Below are 22,877 nucleotides of genomic sequence, written 5' to 3'. Positions count from 1 at the left end.
TCGTCAGCTTTATCTAGTTCCTTTTCGGCTTTTAAACTTGTTCAACAATTCATTTGCGCATCCACGATGTAGAGAAGATATGTCTTCTCTACATCGTGGGTGCATAGTTATTTGTGGTGTTATAGTGAGTGGTGATACTCGTGCAGATAGCAGTTGTAACAGTTACAGCTTTAAATTGATTTCATGTTTTCAACATGGTTGGTCGTTGGTGTCATCATGGAGAACTCTGATAGATTCTTTGGTCTCCATTTCTGTGAGTGATTCATCACCATTGTAGACTTCACTTGCTCATCAGTTTAACTATCACCATATTTTGGTGGTTACACTATAATCTTCAGTTGCTACACAAAATCCAATATCGCTGTTTATAATTTCTTCCACAGGCTCAATTGTTTCTTTTTCATCGCTTTACCATTGGTATTTTCCAAAGCTTCTGATTCTTGTTTATGCTCATCTAGAGATGCATCAATCGTCGGCTGCTCAGTTTTTCCAGGAACTTTAAGAAGTTCTTTTGTAATTTCAGATTTTTTGTCTATGGATAGTCAAGGTATGTATAATAATATTATGTACCTATTATATTATATAATGTTATTTAGAATATGTTAATTTAAAAATTCAACTAGGTATCCATATTTTTTGTATAATACTCATGATGAAATTTTCCATAGTTAAATATAGGTAGTTGGAAAATATTAAACTATAAATATCAAGTTATATCATCTAATTTCTTACGTTTTATTTTGCAATAGGTGTAATAGAATATGGATGAACATTTAATTGTGACCATACAATCAAAGCCATAGTTCATATTCTAATTTGAACAGATCATCAACTCAAAGAGCTCAAGAAGATCTTATTTTCAGCATTGCAACAGTAATTATTTTGATTAACAATTTACTATATTATGAGCTATTAGATATTGAACTATTATCAAATATAATAATTTAATTAAACATAATCAATCAATTAGTTCAATTTGTAATCAGTCAAATTTGATTTAACCATAACAATAGGTACTGAAATGTATGGTAGTAATTTTATGTCATCAAGATTTACATACTACTGTGGTAGAATAAATAAATCCATTAGTTTTAATGACAAAAATAACTTACTAATATAATAATATATTTGATCAAAATTAAGTTTTCTCATCTCATAAGTAGAGGCCAGATTTGTATGTTTTATATATTTTACTGAGGCTGTGCAAGATGATTTGGGTGAGGTTTCTCATCGTTTTATTTAATAACAAATACAATTATAATTTTGCATAAAAATGCATATTTAATTAAGGCGCAATTTGACTAATTTGAGTTTTAAATACATTGGAGAATATTTTATACATAATCACACATAATATTTCTACTATTTGAACAAGAAAATATAAAAAGGCACTTAAAAAATAATAGCTTATAGGAAATGGTAATTTTTTATTTCGTTTTAATACACCAGGTATTAACATTATTACCTAGTGCGATATATTTTTTTTGTAGATAATTGTTTAATATTGAACATAATATTATGAATATGTTGCTATATTGTCATAAATTTTTTCCAAATTTTTATTTTTTTTGAAACATGTTTGATCAAGTTGTTAATTTTTATTTCAACAGTTTTTTTTAAAATTCTTATGTTATTCTTGTAGTTCTATTAGCTAAAGTTTAATTTTTAACACTTAAATCATAATAATATAATGTAACTATGGTCATTCTCTTTTTCCAGTGTTAAAGTATATTTAGAGAATATTTCCCTGTGTTTTTATTGAATAAAACATTTTATTTCACCATTTGTACATAAAAATCCGTTAATCTCCCAATAAGTTTATTTATTATTTTTTTTTAAATTGTAGTATTATACTCATTTAAGACTAGATAAATATGTGTCAATAATCTTGTAATGCAGCTTCTAAAAGTACTGATAGTGCCAAACTTAACTATTTATTATAATCACTAGGGCTAGGATTTATATGCATTGGTATGTTCCTTTGTGATAAATCTGACTTTGGTTAGTCAGGTGAATCACCCAATATTGATACATAATAGACGTATGATCTTATTGGTTTTCATATTTTAAGTATAAGGCATATAATTGCATATTTTAACTGCAAACCCAATAAATGCATGGTTAATGGTATATTTCAATGTAAGTATAATCTAGATATTCAACCAAGAGTACACCGATCGTACCTACGCTGGTGCTAGCAGTGGTGGTGATGAGTGATGGGAGGGTGAGTGGAGGCAGCGGTACCAATCGGTAGAGAAGATGACATGAGCGGAAATGCGTGATTTTTTTTCTGTTGCCAGGTGTAATCTTAAGTTGAATAAAGTATAGTATAAAAAACTAAGTGCCGCATTATACTACAATCTCATAAAATCTGTTTTTGTCGGGCAAAGAAAAATGTTAAAATATATTGAAAATGGTTTCGACGTATTCATAAGCAAGACCAACTTGATTTAATTTACATACAAACCAACTTTATATAGGTATATATTAAAAAATTAGCAGATGGGTGATTCTCTTATACATATTGATAGTTTAGAAATTATCGGTAAATTCACTATAAATTTTATTGTATTTTACAGTGATTAAAGTATATTCTAACAAAATAAATTGCGTGTAAATCCTATACCTAATTAATCACATTCATAAAACTTCTTTATTTTTTTTGCCATTTTATACTACTTATAATATTTATTACATATTATACTAATTATGTGTATTTTTGTTACTATAGTCTTACCAAAGTTCACATTGAACGAAATAAGTTTCATAGCAAGTTATTTAAGTTCCGCAAAACCTCCTAACATTGTTGATGCATCATTTTTTTTTTATTGGAAAATGAACTCTGTCATAAAAAGTGTACTTGAAAACTGCTGTACAAAATGAACCTGGCGTTTGTCAATGTGCGTGGCCTATGTTGAAAATACTATTGTCAACTTATTATATAAATATGAAAAAGTAATAAAAAATATGTATTATGATAATTATTATTTTTTGTTTTTGTTAGCCTATACATTTTTAAGTTATTGTGGTGCTTACCGCTAGTGCTTAGGTCGGGGGTAACAATAATATGGAATGTACTGACAAAGTAGTTAGTCAGTTTCAAATTGATCAAATACTTTCATAGTTTTAACATGTTATTAAATAGTCATAATTTTGTTTTAAAAATATGCTAATGTACCTTTTTTTATGGTTATCAACATTGATAATAGGTTAATTTCTACCATGAGAGTAACTGAATTGTATAATTCGGGTTATGACATTAACTATTGACTATTACCTACTTATTGATAACTAAAATTGTTCATTAGATGTGGTTTATTAAGGTTGATCCTTCTCTCCAAACACTTTACTCAGACAATTTAAATTCTACAGACTTTAAATAACCTAATACCTTAACTGCCTTGTATGCAGTGGTGGCGGGGTATAGGATTGTTTGAAGCAATTGCTTCATATCTGAAATGGGTGGGTGGGTGTATAAATATATATATAATCGTAAGACCTCAATACAAATATTATAGTTAATAATTATTAATGGTCCCTGCTGCTAATTTTGGTTCAATGAAGGTATGGTAATAAAAATATTTAAAATGCACAATATGTTTCAAAGCCTCCACAATTTCGCGCTGTCACTGCTTGTATGTGATACAAGAAATGAATACGAGTTATATGGCACAGTGAAGAAACACTGTAGCAACAACAATGGAGATGAAGATGGTGTTATTATTCGAATAGGAAAATATAAAAGGGTAACGGCATCTAATAAAAAACATAGTTTCACATTTATCTATGTTAAGAGATAAGTAGATAAACCAAAATTGTTGCCGAATTTAAAAAATCTGTAGACTAACAAGTCCTATAAATGTGTCCCTATCATCTTGGGTATCAATTTAAAAAAAAAATGATATCATCTGCAAAAGATAGAAGCTTACAGTAACGAGACACTGGTTATGAATAGTGTGAACTGTATTTAGAGCAAATACAATGAGGGGGGAGGGATTGAATATATGGTAAGATTGGCAGCTCCGTCTCATTGGGCTGAGTTATTTTAAGAGATAACCACTTCTGGATCGGCAACTGGACATGTTATGATCTTGCACATTTATAACAAGAGCCCAGTTTTTGTTTTATAGCCAAATTTATTAATACGTAGGTAATCATTTAATAACAATTTTAAACTTTGAATTGAGAAGGAAAATAGTGCAAGAAATTTTTTTTAAAATATGAGGTTATCAATAAAATATAAAATACTTTTTAAATATATTATAGTTTAATATTGTTTTCGGCACCATTTAAAAACACAAGATTAATAATTTCAAAAAAATGTTGTTTTGTTCAGATAATATATTTTTTATTGTTATTATTTTTTTTTTTCATTTAACGTTAAAAGCAAAATTGGCAAAGCTATATAAATAAATGATAACTGATATTACAATAATTACAACATGTAAATTAATACCATCATAATAATTAATAATAGAACTTTTGTTTTCATATATTTAAAATAGAGCTTAATTTAATTAAAAATTTAAAATGATTACAAGTAATCATCTTTGATAAATAATGGCTTGAAAATAAAACAATAATAAAAATTTTGCTTATAAGAAACATCCACTGTTTCACAGATACAGTTGGCAGTTTCAACTCATAAATTTAGTATTAGTGAACTACTACATGTCAAAGAAAGACAAAAATGACTACGTTTTCTTAGCCTTCCGTTTTGATTGAGTTTCCTGAAACATTCAATTGACAAAATTAAATATAGCAAACAGGCGAGAATGTACAGTTGATTTATTTTTACATTTGGCATTGTATTTGATACACAGGTAGTTTTTTTTTCAGTAGTAAAGTTCATTATGTATTTTAGGTGGATGGTAAACAAAGTGACATGTTAATTGAAGTTATTCAATCGATAATAAAGTATTCAAATTTAAAAATGAACACCTTTTAATAAAAATATATGATTAAATTAAGATATATTGATGAGTGGCATGATATTTTTAATTTTTTTGATATCAATATTAACACAATAGTAAATGTTCCACAATATCTACATCACTTCTCAGTTCTTGCACCAGAAAGACCTCGTGGCTCATTTGAACACATTTTATTAACTTTGCTTAATATTAAGAAAATTTGTTATTTGTCATTTAAGTTAAGTCCGCCACTTTTATTGATATTAAGATTAATAGAATTACTGCTGAATTGAATAATATTTTATATTATATGTGTACTGTACTACTGTGTAGGTAATTAATTGTATTCTAATAATGAATTTGATTATTATAATTTAATTGTGAACCATTAGATAAATAAATACATACAATTAATTTAATTATTTTGTTGGATTTTATCATAGATTTAACTTTTAAAGTATTAAAGTAGGTTATCGTATTTATTTTTGTAGTTTTAAATGTATATAAACTATAAAGTATTATGAATTGAATATTAAAAATACGAGAGATGGGTGGGAGAATACTTTCTAGGCAGGTATCAACTAAACCAGTACCGTTATTTTTATATAGAACTATATTAGGTACAATTATTTTTAATTGATTTGTCTTGATTCTTATCTCATATAAAGGAACAAATTACAAATTAAAAGTATATGAATGATGATAATTACCTTGGCCTTTTTAATGTCAGCCTTTTTGGGCTCTTGTTCATCAACTGACTTGTTTTCAACATTATTTTCAACAACACATTCTACTTTGTCTCCATTAACTGATGAACTACTGCTTACACCGGTATCATAAGCAGGTTCATCCGACATATGTGATTGAGATGATGAAGGAGATTCTGGGGACATATCTTCTCCATTTATAAGTGGTTGCTGCTCAGACGAGTCCTTGCCCATTTTCAATTGATTTTCAACAACTGACTGTAGTGTCTCTTTTGACTGATCCGCTGAAATTTGACCATGACATGAGTACAAAGTCGGCCAAAAATTTAGATTTATTTACGTTTAGATTTTGAAATTTCAGTGCGCGCAAACCATTCCGCCATTGCATACATGTTGGCTTCTGTTAGACTTTCTCCAGGTTCTCCAGATACCATATTTGGTGGCATTTCCAGGATTTTTTTCTCGTGTTCCAACTTAGACAAAAGTGACTGTCGTTCAGAATGAAGAGTTCGGCACAATTTTTGCAAGGTACTCAATTGTCGAGTTGCCACAGACAAATCACTAATAATTCTAGTGCGTTCAGAGGTCATTTCATCTAAAAGTTGCTGGCAACGCTCATAACGCATTTTCCAACTAGCAGACTCTTTTTCTTGTTTAACTATTTTTTTTGACATCTATGAATAAAAATACGTAATCAATAAAAATAAAGTATCTATATAATATTTTTTTGTTTCTACTCACTAATTCCATGTCTCCTTTAAACCCAGCAAAAACTTTATTGCTTCGTGCTAGGGCATTTTGAAATTCTTCATATTTTTCATTATATAGGGAAATTTGGTTTCGCAAGTCTATTTCAGTATTCTGCATCTCCTCAATTCTGGTTTGATATAGTCGTATTTCCTTTTGAAAAAAAAAATGCATTCTATAAGATTACAATTTTAATAAATGTATAAGGAAAATCAAATGAATAATAGAAACCTTTAATAAATGAGTCTTCTCGTTTAAAATAGTTTCTCGTTCTACACTGATTTCCATATTCGCTTTGGCCAGCTTCGCATCACATAATTGGGTCTCAAGCTCAATTTGTTTAGCTAACTTAACTACTTGCTACAACAATTAACAAGTATTCTATACTAAGAATTAATTCCTAGTTAAAACTGTACAATAATAATAATAATAAACTTCTATGTGCTTACAGCGCCATTTACCTGTTCTCTAAGCTCATACTGTTCGCACACATTTTTAAGCCTAGAAGACATGTCCATATTATCATCTCGAAGTTTGTTGTTTTTCTCACTATTTTGTTGCATTACTGAAGCTATTTCACTTAATGTGTTTTGAAATTTATTTGTCATTTCCATACGTTTATCTTCAGCTTCTTTGACACGTTTCAGACTCTCTTCCTGAAAAAAATTGATTTAACTAATAAATAAAAATAAATATTATATAGAATTCTAATATTATTACTCTTATTGCTTTATTTTGTTTCTGCAATTCCCTGCACAAACTCTCCAATCTACTTCTTGTCATAACTGCTTTATTCATTTCACCTCTGACTATATCACGTTCTGTAAGTGCCTGAGATACTCTTTTTTCAGTTTGTTTATAAGCAGTCTAATATTTAGAGTAAAAAGATCAAAAATTAATAAACATTTAAAAAAAGTAAATGTTACTTCTACTACATTTTTTAAAATTTAATTTACTTTCAGCTTAGTATTTTCTTCCATCAGATCTGCATACTTAATGCATAATGCTGCTAGTTTTTCTTCAGGTGTATTTAAAGAATTCATACTATTCAAAACAGTTTTCAATGCTTGAGCTAAATGACGATCTTTTTTTTTACGGTTCTTATCATTAGATGGTTGATTTGAATCTGCTATGTCTAACTCGGAAGCTTGAGTGGCTACAGATGTTGTGCTATCAACAGCATCTGTCTGTTTGGGCAAGGATTCTGTAACTGTACTGGACACACATGGCGCATCTTTTTGATTACTAGGCTGCAAAATAAATTATAATTAATATAAAACTTTAAGCGAAAAATACAATAAAACTTTACAAAACTATACTAACCTGAGTAGTCTTGTCAACAGAAGGTTCTTCTGACACGGTAGGTGTAGTCTCCATGTCAATAAAATAAACCAAGTATTATATATGTTAAAATAAACTGCAACAGTGCATCTATTCAAATGTTCTTAGACTGAAAACAAAAATTTTAGTTAACACAATCGTACCTTTAATAATTTAAAGCAGAATGTGAAAGAATGATATATTAATTCATTATACATTTGAGCTATTGTCACATAAATAAATTGGAAATGACAGTACTACAATATTTAATGATACTGTGCTTAGAACTATTTAAATAATCTTTCTGTAGAGTTTATAATGTATAAATAAAAACAACAGTAACACGATATAAGTTCAATTTTAGACTGTACAATTGTTTATAATTAAGTTTCTTCAATGTATTTTCAAGGGATAAACTAGGTGTACGTATCCCCTAACTTGGTGCTATGGAAATATTGATTACTACTGATTACTGTACAAACATACATTTTAGTAAGACTATAAAGTATAAACTATCTATGATATAGGAGTGTGTGGATTGACTGACTGCGAGCTGGCTACCGAAAAAAAAAACTGACGGGGAAATGGGCCGGTATCGATTGGCCAACAGATGACTCACGGTTCTGTCGAGCTGGAACGAAAAGAGATCAAGACAAGACGATAGATGGACGGATGGACAGCAGCCGACGACAACACCCAAAAGTCAGTCCGGGGGCAAGAGTGGAGAACGGAACGCGTGTTCATGGGGGGCACGACTCACCAGTTTCGAGGAATGAGCACTTGCACGGTGCCGACGACGGTGAATAACGATTGTGAATAACAATAATAACAATAATAATAATAACAATAATAATAATAATAAATAATATTATCGCATCTAGCGTTCACTGACCGAAAATATGTAAGCACGCCGGATGATTAATGTTTGCACTTTGTCGTCGTCGTCGTCTTCCTCGTGATCGGGCGGTGGCGGTGTAAGCGATCGGCGGCGGCGGAAGCAGCTATCCTGTATAAAATATTATTTATGCCGAGTCCGGACAAGGTATACGGCGGCGCTGAGCGATAATGCACTGGTAAATGACCTAAAACGGCAATCGGTCGGTGCGGGACGGACCCGTACGAAGAAACGGGACGGGTAACGATGGACCGATATACATATATATATATATATATTATGTATATTGTTATTAATATATATACATTCAAATATTATATATAAGTGTAATGTAGTAATGTTGTGCTCGTAAGTGTGCGTACTAAAGGGTCTGTTGCTGAGGTGGTGGAGGGGACTTGTCGGCAGGTAGTGATGGTGGTCGGTGGTGGTAGTGGCCGCGGCTGGTCCCGGTGACGAACGACGATCGCGAGCGAGCCGGCGCGCCGGTGCCCGCGATACCCGCCCGCGAAATGGTAACACTGTACTCCGCCGCCGCCGCCTTTATTCGAAATTACTACAGACAATTAAAGGTTCCTATTATATTGTTTCAAAGGCAGATGAAAAAAATTAAAAATCCATAGTCACAATTTTTTTTATAAGCATCTTAAGTGCAATTATTAACAAAATACGTAAAAATGACGAAAATTTGCAAATTGGTTGAGTTAGAAATTCATAAAAAATTTTCTTTTTAAATCTAAAATTTGAAAATGTAATACAAGATTCATCATAAGTTTGTCTACATTTTTCAAAAAAAAAAAAAATGTCTATAAGCAAGTGAAATTAAATTTTTATGAGCGTTTGAAATTCATATTTTTACAACATTTGATATTCACTCGATTTCTCATGTTACGATTTTCTTATTTTCTTGTAATTAAAAAACGAATGACTGTAGAGTGTAGATACTTGAAAATTTCACTGAATGTTTATATTAGCATTTTCTATACACGATACAATTTTGAAAATAATTTGACTCTTTTTGAGTTGTTAACGATTTACGAATATTGTCAGTTTTTAATTTTTTTAATTTTTTTTTCTATAAATATCAATAAAGTTTTATCTGTTGGGCCAAAAAGTGTAAAAATTTAATACAAGGCTCCTGCTGATATATTGTTACAATAGCAGTTGAAAAATATTAAAAATATATTGGCACAATTTTTTTTATAAGCATTTAAAGATCGAATTTTGACAAAATTTATCAAATTTAAATTTGAATAATTATTTTGTAGTTAAAAATTTATAAAATGTTCAACTTTTATATCTAAGAATTGAAAATTTAAAACGAGATTTCACGTAAGTAGTTGATTCTGTTACCAAAAAATCTAAAAAATAAATAAGCACAGTTTATTTTTATAGTTATTTTAAATTCAAATTTGGACGAAATTACATATTAAAAAACCTAGAATAACTATTTTAGTTATTTTGTTGTGATTGTATAATATTATTCATGGGTACTTGAAACTTATAAAGTATACTATTATATATCTATGTCCTATGATACTATTTTTTTTTATAAGCATTTGAAATTCGAATTTCGAATTTCGACAAAACGTATCAAATTTAAAGTTCAATAATTATTTTGTAGTTAAAAATGAATAAAATGTTCAACTTTTATAGCTAAGGATTGAAAATTTAAAACAAGGTTCCACGTAAATAGGTTACCTATATATAAATTATACTTTGTTCACAATAATATCATCAAATATACTTACAGACTACAGTAATACAGTGTTTGGAAGGAACGAGTTCCAAAAGGAACGGGTTCCTTTTTAAAGAACGGCACGATGAACGAATTCTTTTTTATAAAAAAGAACGAGAAAATGAACTAGTTCTTTTTTTCAAGGAAAAATAACAAAATTGTTCATTTCTTTCTAGTTCCAATTATTTACACAGATAATTATGTAAATAATTGAAATTAAGATATATTTTTTTTAATGTGTATTATGTAGGTATATTGCGAATCAGTGATCGTTATCGAGTATCGGCGTTAAGACAATCGACCACATTGGCTAACAATTTTATTTTGAAGAAAATCTCAAAATAAAATTGTAATATATACCTACCTACTTGTACTTATATATTATTATAATTAAAAATTAAAGAAGTATGCATATGAAAGAAAAAAACATTAAAGATTAAATAAGAATTTTTATTTTATTTGGAACTAAAAAAGGAACTCGTTTATTTTCCAAAAGACCGACAAACACTGTAGTAATATCATACGCTGACAAATCGTCTACGCTCAGAATCGTTTTTCGTGTACAATGATATGATATCATTGAAATCATATTTAACACCATATATTACAGTGAGTAGTGACCCACTTGTAACCTACTGTACAGCAGAGCAACATCCGCTTGCCCACCTTTTTTTATTTGAACTGTTTTAAAAAATACGATCAACCAAATGGCTATCTTGGACATATAAAAACTTATTTGCCTAAACAATTTTTATGATAATTTTTTAATTTTTGTTTGAATTAAAAAATCGAATATCAGGTTATTCAATGAGAATTTCCATACTTATTACTGTAAAAAAAAAGCTGCATTTAAATATCATATTGACTTTCCACGGATATACTAAGGGTGATACGAGACTTCTGGGACATACTGTATTGTAGCTAAATAGTATATCTAATTAATAAGTTATTCATGTAAGTACTTACCACTCATTTCGTTTTAACTTCTAATTTCAACTGTTTGGCTTTTGCTTCTTTTATATTTTGCACCATCCAATTCTACTCTTTCCGAAGACAGTATTTTGAAATATTACATACAATTACATTTGATAATTTATATGTAATATGTAATAAATTAATTATCAATAGTTAATAATTCACCTCGACTGGAAATTAAGGAATTGCATGCTTACGTCGTAACTTAGTGTTTTCATGGATTCACAATTCAAAATACATAAAATATTAACATGGTACGCCAATTCCTATCATTGATATGTTTATAAGAATGTTTGATATTAACTTATGATAGAACTTTTAGATTCTGAGTGAAACGATGAATGTATTGATTTTACAATGATGTGTTTTTTTTTTTTTTTGGTGTCTGTCATCACTTTTTAGGACAGTAGAAGTGCTTCGATTTTCTTCAACAGTATCTTTTCTGATAGGAAAGTGAATCTGGTTGGTACTTTGGGGAGTCAAAAGTAAAATTTTTCCAATAGTTTTCAAAAGCGGCATGAAAAACATTAAGGAAAAACGGGAATTTTTACGCAAAACCTGTTTTCGAGAAAATTGATTTTGGTTTTTGGTGTAACTTTACAACAAATGACCGTAGATACATGACATTTTCACTGGTTATTTATATTTCCATTTTCTATACATGATAAAATTTTCAAAATATTTTGATTTGTTTTGAACTGTTTAGGAACGTTTTCAGTTTCCAATATTATTCGTTTTATTTTTTCTATGAATGTCAATAAAACTTTATTTGTTGAGTAAAAATACTCGAAAATTTAATACAAGGCTCCTAATATATAGTTACAATGATATTTGAAAAATATTCAAAATCCTTAGTCACAGTTTTTTTTTTATTAGCATTTAAAGTTCAAAAATTGACAAAATATGAAAAAATCACGAAAATTAGCAAATTATGTTTAGTTAAGAATTCGTAAAAATTTTTCTTTTTAAATCTAAGATTTGAAAATGTAATACAAGATTCCACGTAAGTAGTTTATTCTGTTACCAAAAAATTTAAAAACACATGAGCAGTTTATTTTTATACTCATTTTAAGTTCAAATTTGGACGAAATTACATATTAAAATACCTAGAATAACTAATGTTCTAATAATAATTTGTATAAACCCAGATTTTGAAGATGGAAGAAAAATTCAAAATAATCTTACTGTCTCCGCTCAGAATCGTTTTTCTTATACAATGATATTATATCATTGAATTCAAATTTAATACCATCCATTATACAGTGACCCACTTGTAATCTACTGTACAGCAGAGCGACATCCACTTACCCACCTTTTTTTACGACGCATTCGTCAAAAAAAATAAAAATTTGGAGGTGTTTTATGTTAAATTTACATCAAATTTTTATTTTCCAGAGGTACTTGATAAAATTTTCAAAATATTTTGATGTATTTTGAGGTGTTTGTGGAAATTTATTATTTTCCAATTTTTAAGTTTTGTTCTATACATTTCAATTACATTTTATTCGTTAGGTCAAAAAGCTTGAGAAAATGTAATACAAGGCTCCTCAAGAATTGTTACAATATCTATTTAAAAATATTAAAAATACATGTTCAAGATTTTTTTTTATAAGCATTTTAAGTTAAAATGTTGACAAAATGAAAATTAAAAATTATTTTACATTAAAGAACATTATGTCATTATATTTTAAAAAATTAAACAAAAACAATAAATTATTATTTTGTATTTTCTTATGAGTATTGAAAACAAGTTTTCGTCTCGGCTCATAATCGTTTTTCGCATTCAACATTGAACTCAAATTTAGCGCACAAATAATAATTACATACTCGACAACTACTGTACAGCAGAGCGATGATACCCACATGTCCAGCTTTTTTTAACTTATTTTTTTATTTACAGGATAAATATTAAATTTTTAAAGATTGTAATTTTTACAGTTGTTACAAATTTAAAATATTCAAACAAATTATAACCATAGTCAATAACTTGTATTAATACAAAAATACATTTTAAAGTAACAAATTTTATAGTTTTGAAAACAACTTATTATTAAAGAATTCCCAACAATCCTGCACAGCTGCAGGTATGAGTTGGTGGCTAACAATCGTACACAATATAATATAATACCACCCAGGCCCAGATGACGGGCGTGTAATGTCTCCAGTGGCCGCTGACCGGTGTTGGCCACATACTCAGATATACCAGCGACGTGGGACTTAACTTAACACATGCAAATTAATTATAAGTACTTTAACTAATTTAGTTAATTTATACTTTATAGTACTTTTATAATATCTTATGATTGTATGTTCAAACACACGCGTGCAACAGCAGACTGCAGCAGTGGTGGACTAAAGAGGGGCCAGATCCCCCCCCCCCAACTGGCCTATCATCTAGATTAATAAATTGGGCCGTTTTTAAATATTTGTGTCATAAAACTAAGAAAAAGACAATGAGCCCACCTAAAAAAAAATTCTAGATCGACCACTGGACTGTATCCATTGTACCTATATCGCCATCATAGCATCTGTGGCGTAGATACTTTGTACGTCGTTCTCAAGGAAACGCTGCGACTTCCGTTCGCGCTACCGCCGCTGGCGTTGATGTTCTTCGGTCGCGAACAGGTGGACTTTACCAACTTCCAGTGGTGGAGCACGTTCAAGTACGGGTTGAGCACGAAGTGAATGGCCAGAAGCACTCCCACAGCCATTTTGATCTGCTTAATCGCTGACTTATCCGCGATGAACCTGGTCAACAGTGTTGCGAACTGCCGGGGAGCACACGAACATATAAAATATAAATAATTAAAATAATATAATAAGGACGTGCTTAAAACAGATAGGTGGAATTTTGAAAAATCTTAATGCATGTAGTATGAAATCTATAGACGATAATGGCATTGCATAATTTTATTATTGAATTCATATTATTAATATTATGTGTAATCAAAATATTTGTTTGCCAAATTACATACCCAATTACTTTTTACATACAACTTTGTCAAACAAATATAGTATAATATTTATTGTAAAAATAAAACTTAATTTTAATATTTAACATATTCATAGGGACTTATTTTTAGGTACCTATATTCATACTCATCAATAATCAGACATATTTTATATTATGTTATTTTATTATTTTTGTACCTATTTGAATAGGCTATAGGCTATATGGTATAATATTATGTTGTTACATTTTATTGATGATTATTTTTCCAAAGTTGTAAGCAATCAATTGAACATTAAAAATCACAGTTTTCAAGTTTTGGATAAAATTATATTTAGTTTTATTAAATATGACACTAACACAGTAACACACTAGTATTCATTTTAAATAGACAGTCATTATTTACCATAATATTTTTATCAAGTCCACAATTACAACAACAACCACAAACATGAAAATTAATTTAAATTGTAGTTTCTCGTTAATACTTCTAGTTTTTTATGTTAACGCGTAAACGGGGGATATTAAGAGTTCTCTTAATACTTATATTGTATTTTTGTGTTTTTTATATGCAAACATATACAAAAAACTACCACTTGTCCATTAATAAGTTTTGCTCTAGCAGGTCACGAGTACGATAAAAAATACAACCTATAAAATATGTTATTGAAATCCAACAGGTATAATTACATATTATGTGCAAGGGTCAGCATATAATATGATGGTCGACTCACTGATCAAAAAAATCAAATATAAGTTTTTCACGCTTGATTATCATTCATTAATTATAAATACTTAATATATAATACAATAATACATATATTACAAATGTATAATATAGGTACTTACATATTTATAAATATTTCATCATTGATATTATTATATTATATTTTTAATATATAATTTATCGGTAATAATATTATTATGCTCAATGTTCAGATTAATACTCAGTAGAAGCATAAATGTATAATATAAAATTATCGCATTTACCATTTGCGGGACCCATAATGTGACAAACCCGACGCACACTAACAACACGAACCACCCAAACGATCGTTCTTCTTCGGTGAGCCAGTTGTGAGTCATCGACGATCCTTGGTGGTGAATATGTCTTATTAACTCGTTGTGGTTGTTCTGAATATGACTGTCTTTCACGCACAGAGCTTTCATAACGGCTAAGTTCGTGTAAACCATTGCAATGGTAAGAATAACACCTATCGTAAAAACAAAATCGGCACATTTATATTTTATCAACATCTATTGGTTATTTATAATAGGTACCTATATAGCATAATGTGTTCAAAGCAAAATGTAATAAGTAACAACACTAATCATTCTTCTAGAATAACGTTTTAGCGCAATAAATTATTATACTTTAAGTTTGCTTAATTTACTATAAGGTTACTTACCGTGACCAAAGTATAAGTAAAAGTATAACACGTCCAGAGGCTTCTCGGCATCTTGAAAATCCTTACACTGAGTCTCATCCCAGTAAAGACCGAATCCAAAGAATGGTGCGCACACCAAACACAGTACTTCAAACCAAAGTATGACTATCGTTCGTTTCATTAGACGAAAGTTAATATGCTGGAATCACATATTAAGGATTTCATAATCAATATTAATTTAGATGAGTTTATTATACAATGAAAATGAAATAGGTAGTATAATTTCAAAAAATAAATTGGTACGTAGGTACGTTGGTTATTCGCGCATGTAGGTAGGTACATAAGGTAGGTATAATGTGTACAAAGTATATATAATTATTGGTCGTTTTCATCGGTAATTCCTTAAATTATTATAGTTGTTTAAGGAGTCCTAAATATATATTAATAATATATCATATATATACATATACATAAATATTATAATTTGATTAAACCAATTAAAAAAAATATTAATTTCAGTTTCCTATAATAACTGTATACGTCTTCGTCTTGGTATTATACTACATCGATATTATGTAAATAATTAATAAATCTAACCTTGTCTCTGCAAACTATCTACTATTCTCAGATCTGCGATATTAATGCAAACACCAATTCAAACTAGAGTTTAGGTTATGCCTACATAAAAGGTATCGAATGTTCACTATTATCTAATTTGTCACATTTTTGGAAATTTGTGAGAGAATTAGAGAATAAACCTCCCAGCCTGCAGCCCCTTCTTCAGTTAATCACCTTGATGAATCAGCAACCAGCCCTTATGATTTCGTTAATGTATTCTTTAAATACTTCCTCTCTGTTTTTAAATCACCACTTCGTTTACCTTCTATTGTTTATAAAACTAATATATTATTATTATTTCTTTATTTACGGAAAAAGCTCTATTTACAAAATTATCTTTATATAAATAATTTTGAAAGATTTACATTAGAAACTGACGATAGTGAATGACATTATAAAAAAAATTGAAAATATTGATAAGAACCAAAGTTACTTCGTCTGATAGGTCTTCCTGTTACATAGGTACCTACAGACTGTATAACATCAAATTTTGGTTATTGTTTAATCGCGTGTCTTTAACAAGGAGAAATAATTAGGCAATAACTACTTTCGCTGCGCCGCCCATGTGTTAGTCGTCAATGATGATTAGTGGGACATATCAACGGCACTGTCAATCAAAAATAAAATGCGTGATTTTTTGCTCAAAATACGCTTTACAGGTAAAATGTTCACGCATCGTAGAGTGGTCTGATTTTATTAATTTTTTTCGTTAGAAAGAGGATAATTTTTTACTACGCACATTGGACTTTGATTTTTAATTTCGCTGCTTAAGACAAAAATAACAAAAGCGTATGATAATTGGTCATATTCAAAATCAAATTTTATGACTTATAAAAATCCAAGGCCCATTCGCTCTCCAAAAAGTATTTCTCTTTAAAAAAAAATATATTATCAAAATCGGATTAGTCTACGAGGCGTGAGAGTTTTTCCTGTAAGGCATGTTTTTGAGCAAAAAAGCAGGTCACGTGCAGGCCTCTTAAATAAAATATTGATAGATTCACTTATACTAAACTAGAATTAAATTACTATTTCAAAAAATTAAAATCTTATACTAAGAGCAATGCTTGAAATAGGTTTTGACCAACCTTAATTAAAGTAATACTTTTTCTTTTTTAAGACAACGTCTCGTTTATGTATCTCATTTGAGTCATAAGTATAGCTTAAACCCTAAAAGTGTTTCCACTTATCATACATAACAATATTATAGTACTTTGAACCATTCTTTAAACTTTAAATTATTATTGTAAGAGGTAGAAAGTAGAAACGTGATTTAGCAAATTGGTACTGAAACGAAAATGTTATAATATGTGTTTTTTCCATGATGCATCATGAACTGCAGTTCATACAGCACATATTCACTCCACAGGGTCATTACCAATATTCATCGATATCAATAAAAAGATATTAATAGGAAATTTCAATAAAATATTAAAATACATTTTAGTAGGTATACATATATAGCCATACACATTTACAAACTACACATTGCATGGAAGTCAATACGATATAATTTAAATTTGGGACCATTTTGTAAGTTCTATATCAAAAATGTACACGCATCTAGCTTTCGTTTATAAATTGTTTCATTGATATTATTTAATTTATCAGAAATTCTTACTTAACATTTTTCAGAAATATCTAAACTTTCTGAAATTTAACCACATATAAATATGATCATTTGTCCACAAACAATCCCAATCCTTCAAGCTCGTATCCACACATCATATATAAATATACACACGAGCCGGTGCGTATAGGTACTATAGTCGTACACTCGTAGGTACTTGGGTATCACGTGTGAATTTGGCGGGTGAAGTGAGCTACCGTGGTAGGGCCCCACCAAGCATAACCATAAACAACCTGGCCTGACCTAATCAGATACTGGGTATACGCGGCGGTATACACGTGGAGCAAAAGAAATTCTACAGGTACCCGCGGTATCTACTCACTTTTAGGTAAAAAAAAGGTTTGGTGAGCGCCAACCAGCGATCGACGGCCATCACGATGGCCGCGCACACGGCGCCCCACACGAAGAACCGAAACAGGACGCAACTCCGACACATCCACAAGTTGTTGTTGTTATTTATCCACGTGTTGTGCACGAACGTCAGTACTAGATGGCCGACCAACAGGAAGCAATCGTTGGTGAGCAGGCAATGCAACATGAACACGTGCCTCTTGTTGGCGCTCGACCGGGCCCGGTGCAGTATAAACAGCGACAACAGGTTGCCGAATATGCCGAATATGTAGAACGCGTACGTGAACAAGTTAACCCAAAAAACCGGAAGCACCGGCGTCGCGGGCGACGACGAAGTGGTTTCGTTCGTCACGGCCAACTCCATCGGATTGTGGTCGTGGTCTGCGCCTTTAATATTATGTCGACCGGCACGCTATCTCCCCACCGCGGCACCGCCCCTAAGCCTTTCCGGTCTAAGCACGTAATAGGTAGTATAATAACTATTATAAAGAAATTTTATCACCATCGCTATTATGTGTGTCGAGTCAACTATTATTATACTATACCTACGTATTGTAGTCATTGTTATCACGTATACGCTGCAGTTGATGAATTGCACCCTCGGCGGACGTCCCTGTCTCTGGGGTACCATTACGTTATGATATTATTATAGTGCACAATGTCAGAACGTTTACCGTGGTGTGATAAAAATTGACTATAATTATCAAAAATACCAACGTCAAACAGAGTTAATTAAAAATTCCGTGAGACCTGCCAGTATTTATTATATTAAAAAAGAAATATAAATATAACTGAGTGCACGGCACGCAGTTGCGTGGTGAAGTGAAATATCTTATCAGTTGATTCATTTTATGAATGACCTACCATCCCTTGACTACTTAATATAATACTTATTATTGAAATTATTATTTTTATTAACTTATGAACTATGAAGTTAGTTTTGTACTTCAATTTCACACTAAATACAGTGTAATCACCCACCCACTGACCCACCTATTTAAAATTATCAGGCAACAGCACTTCAAAATCATGGTCAACGCGCCACTGGCGCCAGGTCAAACTCAAACACAGTGCTGTGTATATTAATTATATAAACCAATTAACAAGGTTAGGTTAGGCTTACGGTTAAGGTTCTCACACTGATATCGCTACTTCTCGGCTTTCTTGGCTTTTTTAAATTGTTTACATTGATTACGCCGAATTAGGTTTTTGGATTTTGGTTTTTTGTGCAACTCTAATACAAATGACTGTAGATACATGACATCTTCACTGAATATTTATATTAACAATTTTTATACACTATAAATCTTTCATAATATTTTGACTTGCTTTGAGCGTTTACGGATATTTTCAGTTTCCGTTATTTTTTAGTTTTTTTTTTTCTATAAATGTCATTGAAATTTTATTTATTGGATAAAAAAGCTTGACATTTTAATACCAAGCTCCAAATATATTGTTACAATGGCATTTGAACAATATTAAAAATATTCACTATTTTTTTATAAGCATCTAAAGTTATAAGCAGGTTTTTTCGTCATTTTTTTCGTGCATTTATACCAATAAGTGGAAGAAATATTCACGCAACACCAAAAGTATGATTTTAATTTTTAAAATATATTTGAATTCCTTATTCTTTTTTCTAGGTTATGTAGGAATTGGATTTTCTATTTTTTTTTTTTTTAGTAACATTAAAATAAAGGCGATTGAAAAAAAATATACATATATAATATAATTAATTTGGTACTATACTAACTAAACAATACAAAAAACCGAAAATCAATTTCCTACATGACCTAGAAAATAGAATAAGGAATTCAAATATGTTTTCTAAATTAAAATCCCGGCTTTTGGTACAGGGTGAATTTTTCTTCCACTTTTGGAACTCTCGAGTTGAAATTTTTTTAATTGCAAAGTTTAGTTACGTATAACTGCGCGTATGTAACTGATTTCCCAAAAATCATGGTCATAGTTTATCTTTAATTACATAAATCAGTCGGGGAACTCACGCACAATAATGATCAGTCACTACACAGGTCACACATAGTCACACATAAGTCATAACTCACGGTGGATATGGAGTACCTATTGTCTAAATACGACCCCTTAAAAATGATTTCCTTTCAACAGCCCTAACCCAATAAAAGAATAAAAATATGTAAATCTTTGTATTTAAATACAACTTAAGATTTTTCAAGTGCGTGAGTACGTGCCCTTCTCGCCCCTACGGCACTGAGTATACGGGTAATGAGTATCATATTTTATAACGATTATTACGTTATACAGAAAATAACGATTTAAAACTAATATTTTGCTCCCCTTTGCGTAATACTGTAATAGTGATAATACATAATAATAGTTAAATATTAGCGTATATAGGTACGTGTAGGTAATGATATGCTCACACACCATTATAATTATAAACTAAAATCTTACACAGTAATAAATAACGGCCAGACTGTCACTTGTAGAAATCGAACATTCCCAATAAAATCATTGTCATCGACAAAATAGGTACGATCTCTATTATACGATCACGAATTAAGAAATCGGCACGTACTGGCGCTCCGTGGAGTACAGGGCGTGCGGAATCCTTATATGTCGCCAGAGAAAATAAATGGTAAAAAAAGGTCTTTGCCACCGAAGAGAAATCTAGGTCCGAGAAGTACAAAAAAACCTTTGATAAAAACCACCTCTGGTAGACATATTCGTGTCGTCCCTTAAATCAGTGCATGAGCACCAGCCACCGACTACCGAGTAACAACCTCTCAAAATATCAATACCGATTTCAACGAGCGACAACTGGACTTCTTATGTTAAGCCAAAATCAGTGCATTTTTTATTTCGTTTTGTATATTTGAAGTATTACTTTGTGTCACCTAAAACCTAAGACTCTTACAACATAATTCACGAACAACTGCGAATCAGGTAAGGCATTTAATATAATATTTTATATTGATTGCAATATTAATTTATAAGTGCTTTTTACATAAATTATATTGTCCGTTGTATTTGATCTAATTCTCGAATACACGATCTCGAGAGCCCTCTGAACACCTGGAGGAAGGTAATAGCTTAATTACACTATTTCAACATCTGAATTAAATATAATTATCGACAAGAGTCGTATTTATGTATTTTTCGTATTTTTAAGTTATTACATACGTATAATGCATAGTCAAACTAGAAATTACTACAAAATTAATTCCATAAAAACTTTAATGCACTTTTTCCTAAACACTTTTCTTCTCATTCATCAAACATTTTCATAAACTCTGGTGTCATTTTTGCTTTACCCTCTCCAACACCACCACTTCTTATAAAATTCCCTTCACTGATTGGAATATTGGTTATAAAATGGTTCGTGATTGACAGCTCTATTCTTCTTCATGCTTTCAAAACTTCAATGGTTTTCCAAAACCAATAGCTGATCGTCAGACATATCTTTGTCTAAAAATTGAGCCGTTCGTCGAATTACTGACCGTAGGTCCTATCCTAAAAAAATAAGATGTTATTAAAAAGGTATATTATATATGTATAAGAAGATCATAATAACGTGCATTGATCAATGCGGTATCTACCTGTTTCACGTATTCATACTTCAAGAAGAGTATTTGCGAATCATCCCTTCGATCCCAGTAGCCAAGAATATGGTCAAAAAATGGACTGCAACAAACTTCATTGTCGTTCTTAAATTGTATGTAACTTTTAATTTATTTTGTATTACAAATTTACTTACTGGACTCGGAGGCAAACAGGTTACAGAATTCATCAAAATTTCCTTTATATACACCAAGCAAGGTTAAATGGTGGAAATATGAAAGGCAAGTGTCTTTTGCGTTTCTGGCCATGTATATGATCTGAAAGATATTATATTTTAATATTTTAATATTATATAAGTTGAAGATTAAAGAATTTTTACTGCTCCAAAAAGTACGGTCAGACACAAAGAAAAACACACATCGTTGTAAAATCTGCTCTGATCAGAATCTTAAATAATACTTTTATACATATATAAAAGTAAGCAAAAATATCCATATTATACATTTAGAATCATAATACCTACAATATCAAAATTAATTAAATACCTAGTCAAAAATATCACAACAGATATATTACTAAAGGAGGGGAAAAAATTGGATTAAAAATAAATGAAACAAAGACAAAATACATGATAGTATCTAGACACAATCATAGATCAGACTCCTTGAAAGTAGATGAGTACACGTTTGAAAGGGTAAGAAATTTTAAATACCTAGGGGTAGATATTAATGAAGATGCTAATAGCCATGAAGAAGTGAAAAAACGGCTCATCGCAGCGAACAGGTGTTACTATGGACTATTACCGTTGTTCAGGTCAAAACTATTATCAAGAAATTCCAAAGTAACATTATATAAAGTTCTAGTCAGGCCAGTAGTTCTGTATGCAAGCAGTACTTGGGCGACGACAAAGTCAGATGAAAAAAAGTTAGAAGTGTTTGAGAGAAAGATCTTGAAGAAGATATTTGGCCCAAAGAAAAACAATGAAGGAGAATATGAATCACGAAGCAATAAAAATTTAGAAGAATTATATAACGAACCCAATATTGTTGGGATCTTGAAAAGCGCCCGAATAGGCTGAGCTGGACATGTATGGAGATCAAAAGGACCAATT

General features: G+C 30.4%; 3 protein-coding genes and 1 long non-coding RNA gene across 7 annotated transcripts; 1 reads left to right on the top strand and 3 right to left on the bottom strand.

The window, feature by feature from the left end:
• On the top strand, positions 1 to 2,981 carry LOC103310944. The gene is made up of 3 exons (XR_511216.3): positions 1 to 547; positions 750 to 873; positions 2,732 to 2,981. It is a non-coding gene; the product is annotated as an uncharacterized LOC103310944 (long non-coding RNA).
• A 1,345-nt stretch (positions 2,982 to 4,326) lies between these two features.
• Positions 4,327 to 8,877, bottom strand: LOC100163280 (alpha-taxilin). 4 transcript variants are annotated; one of them, XM_008190437.3, is made up of 10 exons: positions 8,580 to 8,877; positions 7,691 to 7,817; positions 7,324 to 7,617; positions 7,088 to 7,234; positions 6,817 to 7,023; positions 6,599 to 6,727; positions 6,362 to 6,520; positions 5,961 to 6,294; positions 5,624 to 5,904; positions 4,327 to 4,730 (listed from the first exon to the last, which is right to left on the bottom strand). In XM_008190437.3, exons 2-10 carry the CDS (start codon positions 7,742 to 7,744, stop codon positions 4,695 to 4,697), a joined length of 1,641 nt encoding a protein of 546 aa, XP_008188659.1. In that variant the 5' UTR covers positions 7,745 to 7,817; positions 8,580 to 8,877; the 3' UTR covers positions 4,327 to 4,694. The 4 variants fall into 4 exon arrangements, with proteins under 4 accessions (XP_008188659.1, XP_001944177.1, XP_008188661.1 ...); XM_001944142.5 differs by having other exon boundaries at positions 6,829 to 7,023; positions 8,580 to 8,874; XM_008190439.3 differs by lacking the exon at positions 8,580 to 8,877 and adding an exon at positions 8,448 to 8,571.
• Positions 8,878 to 13,280: 4,403 nt separating this feature from the next.
• On the bottom strand, positions 13,281 to 18,625 carry LOC100572318 (prostaglandin D2 receptor-like). Its single transcript, XM_003248249.4, has 4 exons — positions 18,198 to 18,625; positions 15,652 to 15,829; positions 15,233 to 15,456; positions 13,281 to 14,060 (listed from the first exon to the last, which is right to left on the bottom strand). The coding sequence occupies exons 1-4, from the start codon at positions 18,588 to 18,590 to the stop codon at positions 13,812 to 13,814; spliced, it is 1,044 nt and encodes a 347-aa protein (XP_003248297.1). The 5' UTR covers positions 18,591 to 18,625; the 3' UTR covers positions 13,281 to 13,811.
• Positions 18,626 to 21,362: 2,737 nt separating this feature from the next.
• Positions 21,363 to 22,238, bottom strand: LOC107885274 (sulfotransferase family cytosolic 1B member 1-like). Its single transcript, XM_016808881.2, has 3 exons — positions 21,963 to 22,238; positions 21,805 to 21,899; positions 21,363 to 21,713 (listed from the first exon to the last, which is right to left on the bottom strand). Exons 1-3 carry the CDS (start codon positions 22,072 to 22,074, stop codon positions 21,627 to 21,629), a joined length of 294 nt encoding a protein of 97 aa, XP_016664370.1. The 5' UTR covers positions 22,075 to 22,238; the 3' UTR covers positions 21,363 to 21,626.
• Between the last annotated feature and the right edge of the window lie 639 nt (positions 22,239 to 22,877).

The sequence above is a fragment of the Acyrthosiphon pisum genome, chromosome A2 (genome assembly GCF_005508785.2).
Source record: "Acyrthosiphon pisum isolate AL4f chromosome A2, pea_aphid_22Mar2018_4r6ur, whole genome shotgun sequence".
In the NCBI taxonomy this organism is placed as follows: domain Eukaryota; kingdom Metazoa; phylum Arthropoda; class Insecta; order Hemiptera; family Aphididae; genus Acyrthosiphon; species Acyrthosiphon pisum.
Note: the sequence above shows the minus strand (reverse complement) of the source record. Positions and strands in the feature narration are given on the sequence as shown.